This window comes from Colobus angolensis, unplaced genomic scaffold (assembly GCF_000951035.1).
Source record: "Colobus angolensis palliatus isolate OR3802 unplaced genomic scaffold, Cang.pa_1.0 Scaffold17, whole genome shotgun sequence".
In the NCBI taxonomy this organism is placed as follows: domain Eukaryota; kingdom Metazoa; phylum Chordata; class Mammalia; order Primates; family Cercopithecidae; genus Colobus; species Colobus angolensis.
In genome coordinates, this window is record NW_012114821.1 from 12,251,941 (window position 1) to 12,265,472 (window position 13,532).

General features: G+C 48.1%; 2 protein-coding genes across 6 annotated transcripts in view; one reads left to right on the forward strand and one right to left on the reverse strand.

The window, feature by feature from the left end:
* TG (thyroglobulin) overlaps positions 1-13,532 on the reverse strand; it is a 272,792-nt gene that overhangs the window by 71,408 nt on the left and 187,852 nt on the right. The gene's annotated exons all lie outside the window — the stretch shown is intronic.
* SLA (Src-like-adaptor) overlaps positions 1-13,532 on the forward strand; it is a 66,956-nt gene that overhangs the window by 37,123 nt on the left and 16,301 nt on the right. For 3 of the 5 annotated variants that reach the window (XM_011938153.1, XM_011938152.1, XM_011938154.1), the window contains one exon: positions 6,104-6,204. The exons of 1 other annotated variant lie outside the window; for it this stretch is intronic. In XM_011938153.1, the coding sequence (XP_011793543.1) occupies positions 6,144-6,204 (61 nt within the window). In that variant the 5' untranslated portion in view covers positions 6,104-6,143. Of the gene's footprint in view, positions 1-5,790; positions 6,205-13,532 lie in introns of those variants that run through there. One more of the 5 variants, XM_011938151.1, reaches the window with a different exon arrangement.

Below are 13,532 nucleotides of genomic sequence, written 5' to 3' on the forward strand. Positions count from 1 at the left end.
TCACTACAAGCTCCGCCTTCCAGGTTCATGCCATTCTCTTGCCTCAGTCTCCTAAGTAAGTGGGACTAGGTGCCTACCACAATGCCCGGCTAATTTGTTTTGTATTTTTAGAAGAGACAGGGTTTCACCATGTTAGCTAGGATGGTCTTGATCTCCTGACCTCGTGATCTGCTCGCCTCAGCCTCCTAAGTAACAGTCTTTTAAAAATAATGCTGTGAAAGGCTAGAAAATATTCCTTGCAATTCACTCCTGCCCTTTTGACCACAGCATGCCTCAACTAGCCTCTGTCTCTTGTTTCTTCTGCTCCCAGCAGCACTTCTGCACCCTTCACCCCCACTGGAAACCCAGACCTGGGCTTCCAAACACTGCCAAGTGACATCCAAGAGATCTCTCAGGGCCTCCATTGTATTAAAGTTTTCCCCAAAGTTTATGCTTCCGAAGGTTTGCTTTGATGACTTTTATTGTATTGTATTGTATTGTATTGTATTGTATTGTACTGTATTGCATTTTTGAGATGGAGTTTCACTCTTGTTCCCCAGGCTGGAGTACAATGGCCTGATCTCGGCTCACTGCCACCTCCGGCCACTGCGTTCAAGTGATTCTCCTGCCTCAGTCTCCCGAGTAGCTGAGGCTACAGGCGTGTGCCAACATGTCTGGCTAATTTTTGTATTTTTAGTAGAGATGGGGTTTCTCCATGTTGGCCAGGCTGGTCTTGAACTCCTGACCTGATGTGATCCACCCGCCTCAGCCTCCCAAAGTGCTAGGATCACAGGTGTGAGCCACCGCGCCCAGCCTGATGACTTTTAAAAATCACTTTTCTGTTGTCTTCTTGGGTTAGCCAGAGGACAGAAAAACAGGGCAGCACTGGTGGCCATTAAGAACACAGGTTTTAGAGCCAGGCAGACCCGGCTGGAATCCCAGTTTTATCTCTTCCTAGCAGTATAACCTTGGACAAGCCACTTAATTGATCTCAGCTATAAAGTGGGGTTGTTCTGAGCAACCCAGGACATACTGGCTGGACAGTGCTTAGCTTTGTGCCTGACAGAGGATGCTTGCTGACCAGTTGTGGGATGGGGGTGTTCTGGTTATCACTAGTGTTGTTAGCATTCACATATATGGTAGACAGTGAGGCTTCTCCACTTGCTGCACCGTGCTCCCATGCCTTAGAAGAAGGTCATATGAATGGGCTTATAGCTGTCACACTTTGCAGCAGAAATTTCTAAGGCCAAAGGCAAGGTAGCATCCCTAAGTACATTTTCAAATTAATTCTGTCATCAAGGGTTGAGTTCCTGGCTTTATGACCTGCCTTCCCTTGGCTGGACTTCCTCAATTTCTCTCCCCTTTGGGAGAGAAATAAAGGGGTTCGGGCTACCCTCCTTCCCAGCAGCAAGGCCAGGCATCAGAAGCACAAGATGGACCAGGTGCCCAGAACTGTCCTGGGACACTGTCCAGGAATGGAAGGTTCTGAGAAGCCTCCCCACCCGGATCTATAAGACGATGCAGAGCACACAATGAAAGGACCCAGATCTGCAAAACAAAAACCTATTAAGAGGATATGCTGCTGGCCGGCATATCCCACATTGTCGATGGCAATGCCATGCCAGTATGTGACCTCTCCATGCCATGCTTCTGCTCAAATGGCAGCCAGCCGCACACTGACCAGAGTTCCTTACACTGGAGAGGCAGTGGCATGGTACTGAGCAAAAGGTGTAGGTCCTGAAGTCAGGAGATGTAAGGTTTCCAGCTCCAGGGCAGTGGGCAGGTGACTAAACCCTGTTCTCACACTAACAAAGTAAAAGATTATCTGCCCTTGGGAATGCTTGTAAGATTAAACACAACAACATCTGCAAATTGCCTCCCAGAAGGTGGTTGTACACATTAACTGTTTTCCGTTGATTCTGAAGCACATAAAGACAAGAGTTGGGATTCTGTCTAACGGGACTTCATTTGAAAAATGCCAACGGTTTTATTACTAATTTTTAAAAACCATTGAGTCTTGATTGCTACAATTAAATGGGGTTATGAGGCTCGCTCTTTGGAGATCATCTTTTTTCACTCATCTCATTTTTCAGAAGAGGAAACCAAGGTCCAAGTTCACACAAAGGAAATAGCATTGGTCCAAAGACCAAAGGGAAAATAAGGTAATAGCAGTTATGATTCTATGACCCAGAAACCTAAGAGTTACACCACCAAGGAATGGGAGAAAGAAATCAAGAATTTGTAGAGCCAGTGTTAATTAACTCGTTTCTCTTTTGCCCTTTTCTATTGTTCTTAGAAGCAATTATGTCTCCGGTACCCTCTCTCCCACCTTCAGCCACTGCATAAAACTGTCACGGATTAAATCAAATTGTTCAGCCATTTCATTAGAGAGACTCCAGCTCTCATTCTCTGGGGGCATTTTCACTTTTCTCAAATAAAAGCGTCTTTCAGATAAGTTAACTCCTTCTTGAAGACTGTAGAAAGCCACTGAGCAGACCACTAAAGGGCTGTTGAGACCTGATGGTTTTTTTGGTAGTCATATAGCCCTGACACAGTCCCTTCTCTCACGGAGACTGAACTCTGACTGGCAAGACAGAACAGAAGGGAGTGCAAGCAACAGGAGAGAAGAGTGTTAAGGTAGAATAACCCAGGCCTCCAGGACTGACTCAAACTTTCTCATCTTGTGACCCTGGGTACGTTTCTTTTCCTGGATGAACCTCATTTCTCCAATCTCAAAAATGCAAGTTTAATTTTTTTTTTTTTCCTGTAGTGGATTCCAGGAATCCCTCCAAAATAGCACGCAAATGCTTGAGAAGAATGATAGAGCTGTTGGGAAGAGAGAGGATGTTGGAATTCTCTTTGATGGATAGCAAAGTCTTGTTCTGACTTGTTTTCTGGAATGGTTGACATAAAGGAGGGGAGAGATCAGATATTGTGGTGGGAGCTTGCTGCTTAGAAGCAGCTTGGGGGAGGGGACAGAGGGGAGGGAAGGCTGGCCAGGCTGGGGGCACCCTGGCATCCGGAGGGGTGGAACCTATGGGGGCAGGGTTCTGGGCACAATCACTAGGTGTTGAATGACACTCGATGAGTCAGGCTGAAAGGACAGAAAGGCACTGTTGGGACAGTTTGCTGTGTCTGGGGACACCGAAGATGGTGGCAAATCGGCGAGGCCAGCACACATGTGGTTTCAGAGTTAGTTCTGCACGTTGAGAACTTTCCCCAGAAGCCCAAAGGCCTCGGTGATGATAAACAAGGAGTCTGAGGAACCAAGGCAGCGGGCAGGTTTCAGGAGGCCCAAGGAGCAGTACAGAGGCAGGCATGTGCAGGACAGCCTGTGCGGGACAGCCAGTGCGTGTCACACGTGTGTTTCCCAAGGCCTGTGCGGAGCAGCCTGTGCATGTCACACGCATGCTTCTGAGGCCTGTGCAGAGCGGCCTCTGCATGTCACACACATGCTTCCTGAGGCCTGTGCGGGACAGACTGTGCATGTCACATGCGCTTCATGAGGTCTGTGTGGGACAGCCTGTGTGTGTCACATGCGTGCTTCCTGAGGCCTGTGCAAAGCAGCGTGTGAATGTCACACATGTGCTTCCCGAGGCCTGTGTAGGACAGCCTCTGCATGTCACACTCATGCTTCCCGAGGCCTGTGCAGAGCGGCCTCTGCACATCACACGCATGCTTCCCGAGGCCTGTGCGGGACAGCCTGTGTGGCTACAATCCCCTCAGCACCAGGGAGGCTGCCTGGTTTGCCTCTTCCCTCTTGCCTGACTTGGGCCTCGGAGGCAGCACACTCCCACTATGTGGGTGGGATCCTGACTTCCTCAAGTCTCTGGCCCAGGGCCAGCACCAGGTAGATGCCCAGGAAGTGTCTGCTGAACTGCAGGGAATGTGGGTTGGAGTCACACCACCTGTTGTGTTTCTGTAAGCATTTTGGGGAAGCACATTTCCTGGGTACCTTCGCCAGGCTCAGGGATGGAGACACGGTCAATGTATCCCCGCCCTCCTGGACTCCAGACGTTGCTGTTAGAACCTGCCCAGTTGCTAGAAGGTTCCTACCAAGGTAGAGGCCCTGGGATTTTGAGTGTGGATGTTTTTCTGGTTTGTGAGGATGGTAGGGGCAAGAGTGGAGAAAGAAGGGCCCGAGCCTTAAATTTGCAAGGGCATCCTCTTTTCTAGTCACAAAGATCAATAGGATCCAAAAAGGATGGGATTTGCACTTCACTTTAAACATGCTGCCCATTCTCACCAACCCTTCTGTGGTGCACTATGAGTTTATAGCTTTTGCAAGCTTTGTCATTGTCTTGGGAATATCACTAAGCATTAGCTTGAGCAGTAAGTGACAAGCTGTTCATGTAAATGTCTAAGATACATGGACTTTTAAACAACTCTCATTTTGGTGCTCCTTGTTTCTTAATATAGTAGGAGTCTCAGCTCACACCACCCCTTCCCTTAAATTAGGGAGCTGTGCAGACCTCCCTCAGCCTGGGCAGGGCCTTCATCTGAGAGTGTACTTCTTTCCAGAACCTGTACACATAGGGCATGGAGACAGGATTCAAGGCCAGGGTGGGAGTTGGATGGGCTGACTTTTGTGCCCTTCATAAGGTTTGATCCTGAGCTGCAGACACAGGTAGGTGGGAGATTAGTTTCCATTGGGCTGGAGGCCGACGGGGCAACCCTGTTCCATCTCTTCTCTTTGATCCCACAAAGCAGGCAGAGCTCTGTTTATGGATGTGGGCTTCCTCTCTGTGCTTCTACCATCCAGAGGGAATGTGGCTTCCCTAAAACCCTATTCTCTGATAATCTATGTCTCTTTCCAAAATATTCATATGAAGGTCCAGACTTGGAACTTTTATCATTAAGGACAATCAGTAAACAGAGTAATAACTAACATGTATTCTATGCCAGGCCATGTTCAAAGTGGTTCCCATGCTTTATCTCAGTTAATTTTGTAACCACAACCCAACGCTGTTCGTTCGATTAGTGTCCTCCCAGGTGATTAGAGAAAGGTTAATGACTTGGCCAGGCACAGAGGCTCACGCTTGTAATCCCACCACATTGGAAGGCCAAGGCAGGTAGATTACCTGAGGTCAGGAATTCAAGATCAGCCTGGCAACATGGTGAAATCCTGTCTCTACTAAAAATACAAAAATTAGCTGGGTGCGGCGCGTGTGCTTGTAATCCCAGCTACTTGGGAGACTGAGGCAGGAGATTCGCTTGAACCCGGGAGGCAGGGTTGCAGTGAGCCGAGATCGTGCCATTGCACTCCAGCCTAGGCGACAGAGTGAGACTGCATTCCAAAAAAACAAAAACAGAAAAGGTTAATGACTTGCCTGAAGTCATCTAGCTTATAAGTACACAGCAAAAATTTAAGCCTGGGTGGTTACCTTGGAAACTGTTATGGAGCAACCCAGAGATTTGGCATCAGTGGTTCAAATCTCAGCTCTACAATTACTTGCCATGTGACCTCACACAAGTCACTTACCCCCTCTAAGACTCAGTTTCCCTCACTGCACAATGGGCTTAAGCATGATGCAAGGACTTTACAATGATCAAAAGTAACAGTCGATGTGAAAGGGCTTCAGTAGCATGCAGCCGGTATGCAGAATTGTTAGGAAGTTTTCCTCTTTCATCCTTTGTTAAAGCATGCTGACAAACTCAAACGGATGACAAAAAGTGGCAGCAGAAAGTACCTTCTCCTCATGCCTTTGGTTGTACAGACACACAACTCTGTGCTCTGAATTCCTGGTGCACAGAGTTGACGGTGAGGGCCCCTGAGTGGAGATACTTTCTGGGCCACCTGAAATGCTGCTTGGTTTCTCACACAAACCCTGCTGTGGCTGCTTACCATCCTCAGCGAGGGTGCGAAGGAATGGAAACTTTTGCCACCAACAGCATTTGCTCGCAACTTCCCTTTCTGTGGTTTTTCTGTCATTCCCTTGATAAAAGAACTTAAACTGCGCAGAAGTAACCAATCTTCACCAATCTCATCTTCACATATAAACAGCCGCCTTTCAAGAAGCAAGCTGCCAGAAAAATGATGCATGATGCTCTCTAAACTGGGTCATTCTCCACTTGGAGGGCTCAGGGCACGGCTGACTTTCCCCGTCTGTCTCCTATACTGTAGGCTCTGGGCATCACCAGCAGCCCCGGGGAAAAAGAAAGAAATGGGAAACAGCATGAAATCCGCCCCTGCACCTGCCGAGAGGCCCCTGCCCAACCCAGAGGGTAAGTCTGGCTTCTATGGTGAGATGCTTAAGTCTGTGCTACAAGAGCCTGTGGTAAAGACTGGGCAGTGGTGGATGCTGATAACTACTTAAATGGGGCAACGGGTACTGAAGGGCTCTTTATAGCTGTCTCTCTAGTTTTGTTTGTGGTTCAAATATTTCATAATTAAAGGATGAAAAGGATTGGATGCTTGGCACACCTGAAGGAGGTCAAATCTCTGGCATTTTGAGATGGATCTCCAAGATCAGCTGGTTTAATCCCTTTATTTTCCAGGTAGGGGAACTGAGCCTCACAAAGGGAACGGGATCCACATCATTGGGCATTTGCTGATAAATATCCAATCCAGGCTCATCCGATTCTGAAATCTAAACTCCTGTTTACCAAACTCTGGCAGCCCATAATATAATATCATCCATACAGTTAGCCCCGCAAGAGCTGGATCTGTGTTACTTTTCTAAGCTAGGCACCGTTGTGACATCTTCCTGAAAACAAAGGAATCCTATGTCCCATTGGTGGGATTGCAAGGTAACAGGCATTCTCAGGGGAAGAGCCTAATATTGCAGGTCAATCAGTGATGACAAAAGTCAGCTTTTTGGAGAGATGTCAGGTTTGGCTAGATTCCGAAAGCTACAAAGAGTCCCTCAGCAACTGGTCAGAGGCCTGGGAGGGAACACCAGCGAACAATGGGCAAAGGCTGAACGTCAAATCCACCATGCTCTGGGCTCAGCTATGCTGGCCCCTTCTAATGGCCTGACCTTTATTTCCTCTGATTCCTAGTCCATAATTCTCATCTTCTGGGGTCTTAGGAAAGGGACGGTTAGGAAGGCCGGGGGGCACCTTGGACACTTCTACTTCCCACCTTGCATGGTAGCATTTGGGGTCTGGTGTCCCATCTCCTAGCAGGGGTGACCACACATGGTTCCCAGCAACCCCTGCAGCACTGCGCTAGGAGGAGTTCACTGGCACAGATGGCTGCCCTGTCTGCCCAGCTTGAGAGGGGAGTGGACTGCGCCAGGTTCCTGCGCTGCCTCCAGGTACTACGCATTTCATGACTTCTGTGGCTCACTCACAAAGGAACCTACTCACCGCTTCCAAAATGGACAGGCCCAGCTCATGTGGTCTAATGGCCTCAGATGCCCCCAAGCCAGCATGCCAAGACCCAGCCACCCCACACCCCTTTCAAGTCAGATGCAGAACAATCCTAGTGGCTCTTATTTATCTGGTGAAGTAACTCCCCTTCCCAAGCCGAAAGGAAGAGGGATAAACAAAAAGAATATTTCCCAGGACCGAGGAGGTGGAACCAGATTACAAGGTGGAACAGAGCATGTGCCCTCAGGGCCCTGCAGACAGCAGCCCTCTACCTCCTGTGCCACACTTAGAACAGCGTGCAACATGCAGGGTGGCTAAGCTGCTGCCGCTGCTGTCGGGACAAAGCCGGGCTCTTTCTCACCCTCTCCAAACTGGCTTTGGTCACAGCCCCCTCCTCCGGTCATAACCACTGCTAGAAAACTGACACCACAGGGCCCTGGGACCAGGCAGGCTGGGGACGCACCCACCCACCAAACCCATCTTAGGTCGCCACCTCTCAGCCTGGGGCAGAGGGGCAGCATGCTTGAGCGAACCTCATGAAAACATCAGCCTCCAAGACTTGCTCATTTGCCTTCAACTTTTCAATGCAAATTGTCATGAAATAAGTTTATTTTTTTCCATTATGTGGGTAGGAGGTCACCTCTAGAACAGAGATAGAGAGAGGGGTCTCCCCACCCCTCCACCCCCTGGTGAAGAGAATTCCCCTGGTCATACCCTATTTGTGATCCAGGCAACCACATCAAGCGCTGGTGGGCTGCTTTTCCAACCCCCCAGCCCTGAAACGTTCCCCTGATCATTGGTCCTAACATTATTTCCTCTTTCTCTTGTACCTACTTGAGTGAGGGAGGGGAAGGCGGTGCAGTGATGCTGTATTAAGTAGTCCCCATCTGCCTCATGCACAGGTTCAGGGTTTTTATGGAATGAGCTCCTACTCAGCTAACACTCCTCGGGTTGCTCATCCGGTTACCCTCAAACGAGTAACCTAGGAGACGGTGCAGGTCTCGCTCGTTGCTTTAGGCCAATGTGCAATTAGAGCCAGCTCCTACGTTAGCTTCAGCGCCAGAGAGTTAAAGGCTCCACAGACCCTGGCCCTGCACAGAAATCACACAGAGGCCAGCCTGGACACTTTCAGACAACCATGTTTTCTGACCTTTTGGGAGATCATTCTTCTCCCAAGCCAGGACTGTGAACACCTTGGAACATGGCTTTGCCCATCTTTTTTTTCCTAAACTAAGCTTTTCAGAACATTCCTGATCAGTTGATTTCTCAGGAACTAGTGTCATAAAACCTACAAAAGGAAGCAGGACTAGAGGGAAATAGAACAAGTTTCAGAGACAGAAGGCCCTCACTGAACTTCCAGTAATGTTCTGTGGAAGCTGTGACTTTAGGTGAGTCACTCGGCCCACCCCAGAGATCTGGAACAAGTCCCTCCTCAAAGCAACAGCATGATGCAGTGCAGGCACCAGCAAAGAAGGGCATGGAAACTTCTAAAAACTCCATTTAGGGTTACCTGACTGCACTAGGCTATATCTAAATGGCCATTCCCCAAAAGTTTTAAAGTGGTGAAACTGGTAGTTCTGTAACTTTCAAATGATCCCAAAGTGTTCATTTTCTCTAAAATTCTATGCATACTTCTGTACCAGACATGGGCAGTACAGGATTTTTTAATACAACCTAGGGAAGTCCCGCTGTGGTCAGGAAACAGCATATTTCCACCTTAAAATGAGCAGTCTGTCTCTCTGCTGTGATCTTTTTCCCCTCTTTGTTCCTTCTCTTCTTATCACCCTGACCGGAAGAGGCACCAACAGAGGCAGCAGCACAGACCCCTTTCTGCCCGTGCAAGGGTAGAAATAATGCTATTTACATAGTTGCCCAGTGGAAAGAAGGGTGCAGGTGGGACTCAGGGAAGGAAGAAGGAGGTAGGGACCTCTCAAACCCAGCTTGCAGCTTCTCAGCAAGTGGTCCTCATACCACCTGCATCAGAATCCCCTGGGAAGCAGTTGCAATGCAGATTCCTGGGTCCCCTCCAGGCCTACCAATCACAACCTGGGGATGGTGGGAAGTAGCCGTCAGCTGAATTTCCTATGAGTCCCTGGGGACCCTGGAATCCCTTAAGCTTGCAGACCACAGACCAGCTTTTAGTCCTGCCCCTGCACTGACACACAACGAGAGATGAGAAAGAGTTTATCTCCTTAGTCTCTCTGTCCTCCTTTGTAAAATGGGAATGATTAGAGTTGCTTGGTGCTCACCATCTCCAGACACAGTGCCCAGTGCTATACATGCACAGACTCGATTCTCAGAGCCCCGCGAGGCTTCTGCCTATTATCATCTCTGTGTTGCAGTTGGAGAATCTGAGGTACAAGAAGCTTAAATGACTTGCCTGAGGCCATACAGCTCAGACAAGACAGCTGGAATTCAAAGCCAGGTGGTCTGACTCCAGGGTCTGTCTCCCCACCTCAGTGTGTGCCTGAAAAGGACAGGGTTTCAAGAAGCCCGCATGTTCTGGGAAAGGATAGGCTTGCTCTCGAGTGACTGAGAATGTGCCTGGCCACAGATTTAGTGACGCAGATGCTCAAGTACCCTAGCAAGGGGTCCCACAGACAGTGAATCTGTGTCAAATCTTGGACCAGATCCTTTTTTTCTATTTGCGTCTAACCTCACTGCTGGTACATGAGATGGTCTTAGGCGGAACATGATCATTCAACTTTTACATCATTGTACATTGATGAGCGTCATAAAATATATAACTAGCCTGAGAAATCCATGATGTCACATTGCTTAGAATAGCACTCAAGCTTTTTTTAAGTAAATTAATTTTTAAAAAGACATTATCAAGTAACTAGTGCTGTCGACTATGACAAAGGAGAGCTGAGTGCTCCAGACACAGCCACGCCCTGCCCTGCCCAGGGAGACCTGGTTTTGAAACCTGGCAGTCAACTTCCTAGCTGTGTGCTCTTGGGCAGTCTTTGGACTTCACTGTGCCTCTATTTCCTTGTACTCAAAATAAGGGAGTTTCAATCTATTAATCTCGCAGGGAGGCGTGAGGACTTCAGGGGTAACCTGGGTACCACCACAGCCCAGTGCCTGGTTCCCCTCAGAGCTGTGCTCCCTGCTGCTGCTGCTGGTGATGACGAAGAAGGGGATGTGGTATGAAAACAACGGAAGTCTGAGAAGCCCTGGGTGCCTAAGCAAAGCACATTCTGAGTCTATGCAGTCCAAAATATTCGTTTTAACTATTTCTTGCTTCTGTTCTATGCTAGCTCTGCCTATATCCCTCTAGCATCTAAGAGAGTTGAGACTGACCCTGAAAAGCCTCCAGGTCTGTGCAGTTCCAATCTGTCCCCACTAACATATGGAAAAACCAAGGCATGGGCAGAAAAGAGCTTTGAGGGCTACTTGGTCTCAAACACAGCCCTTTACATATGACTAAGAGGGCTCACAAGCCTGGTTCATGGTGACCCGCAGAACTTGGTAGACCTTCTACCTAGCCCAGCTCTGTGTGATTGGTTAGTTGCATGTATAATCGTGTGTGTGTGTGTGTGTGTGTGTGTGTCCTGAAGAAGACACTAAAAGTCAGGCCTGCTTTGACCCCTCAAGAGACCATGAGTTCAGGCATGACTCCAGGGAATGCAAAACAAGAGGCTACAATCCCTGGGCTGTACAGCTCCCTACCCACCAGCTGCCCTGAGCTGCTCATGCTAACTCTGAAGACTCAGCTGGAGTCTGCCTTTGTCTCCCCTGTTAAGGGTCAAGTGTGGGCTGAGGAAAGCTTGGAGATTAAGTGACAAGGAGAGCTGTGTGGCTCTGTGAAGGACCCCAGGCTTTGAAATCTTCATGCTTTTCCCTAGATATGTGACTAAAACTCTCCCAGCTTTGGCTTCTTCACCCTTAAAGGATCACATATTTTCTATAGGTCTGGGCAGGGCACTGGAAGTGACAAATGACTAGTTTTACTAGACAGTTATAAGTGGGAGTGACTGAGAAGGTTCTCAGCATTTAAAAAGAAATGGCCATGCAGCACCAAGGAATGACAATTTACAAAAGGGCCTGTCCTCTCTTGACTAAGTCCCGTAAGGCCTGCCTGGGTCCCTCCCCTTTGTGAATTCGTTTCCTATTTTACGCTTTTGTACATTTTGTTCAACTTGACATTCTGAAGTTGAGCTATCAGCAAATATTTGGTCCTTTGAATTTCACCTTCTGTTCTTACCAAGTGGAGTTCATTTTTAGAGAGTAAGCAATTTTCAAGTTTACACTACTAGTTTGCAAATTTGAGAAAGTTATTGGCTAGGCCGGGCACGGTGGCTCAAGCCTGTAATCCCAGCACTTTTAGACGGGCGGATCACGAGGTCAGGAGATCGAGACCATCCTGGCTAACATGGTGAAACCCCGTCTCTACTAAAAAAAAAAAAAAAAAAAAATACAAAAAATTAGCCGGGTGAGGTGGCGGGCGCCTGTAGTCCCAGCTACTCGGGAGGCTGAGGCAGGAGAATGGCGGGAACCCGGGAGGTGGAGCTTGTAGTGAGCCGAGATCGCGCCACTGAACTCCAGCCTGGGCGACGGAGCGAGACTCCGTCTCAAAAAAAAAAAAAAAAGAAAGTTATTGGCTAACACTGGTCTTGAGTTGTGGTCTGGTGACCCTGCTCTCCATGAAAATAATATTACCTGCCACTTACTAAGGCAGGCCCTGATATGCAATACATCATGAATCCTTCACTCAATCCTACGAGGCATATTTTGGTATTTTCCCTTTTTATTCATGAAGAAATCAAGCTCAGATTAGTTAAAAATAAATCTCCCCCCAAACTGCACCACTACATAGTGGCGGAGGCGGGATGTTAGCCAGTTCTGACTTGATTTCAAAGCCCCATTCTGTCTCCCCAAAATTCTCTCTGGGTTTCTTCTTTCATGCGCAGTGCATATGTCTTCACTTAATTTGTTTCCTTATGTTAGGTCTGCAATAATTCCACTGACTTCCTCAGCTCTCCTCTTGTCTGCCTCACTCATTTATCTCTGCTTGAATTCAAACAAACGCTGAGCTCTCCCTAAAGCTAAGGAGTTCTGGGAGTAGATGATAATATGTTTCACCTTTACCAAGAAACTTAAATTTCCTACATTGCATTTATTTTTCTGTAGCAACCAAAGCTCAGGGAAGACTTTGAAGGGATCCTGGCACCAGGCCTTGCTTAGAATGGCCACCCTGCCCCACAGAAGTACAAGCCAAACTGTAATACCTTCCCAGTGACTCTGTCCCGTTTGGCTAATGGTGATGATAAAGAGAGGTGAAATCTCTTGCAAAGGATCAGACACAGGTTATCTGACCCTTAAGCAAGAGTCCAGATGCAAAGTTTCCTCAGTGATGTTTAAGTGCCGTAGCTATCAAAACATCGCTATTACGGAAATTCCACAGGAAACTTAACTTTGTTATTGTGAAATTGAAACTCTCCAACCCTTTATGCCTCCCTTTCCCTCATTGGAACGGTGGTTTTTATAACGGGATTTTGCTTTTGTTTTTGTTTCTGTTGGTTTTTGTTTTTAATGTTAGGAAAGACAATTGTTCTGTTCCACAGTCTTAACCTTGAATTTGACATTAAACCTCAAACCCCTCTGTAGACACACCATCTACCTCAAGGGTCTATTATTGTCACAGAGGACACACTCTGTACCTCTCCATTTCAACATGTTTTTCACAAGGGGCTGGTTCCACAATGGCCACCTACCCAGCTGCCTCCCACAAATCAGGTTTCCTTCTGCCTGGATCTGCTTTAAAACTGCAGCTTGACAGCTGTATTTAAGGGGCACTGCAACACAGGGAGCGCTCTGCACATTCAGTAAGGCTGCTTTGAGCATCCTTTATAAAACAGGTGTGGCACAGGTTACAGACACAGAAGACACCAGTATTCTGCCCTCCTGGAACTCACAGCCGGGGGTGGGGAGAGATGGGCATTCCCCTGACAGTCACACACATGGGAAAATGCAACCTGGGGTAACCGCTTCAGAGGAAAATCTTAGGGGCCAAGAGGAAGAATTAGTACAGCAGGAAGGCTGGGCCTCCCCAGGAGTCTCTGCAGAAGTGAGTTTAGAGTTGACACAGGTGGGAGGGGTGAGGAAGGGAAGAGCAGGGTGTGTTCCAGGCAGAGGGAACAGCCTATCCGGAGGCTCTGAGAACCAGGGCACCTGGCAAGTTGGAGAAAGGCCCATCACATGTAGCCGAGGCAGCAGAGTACCACAGTAATATACAG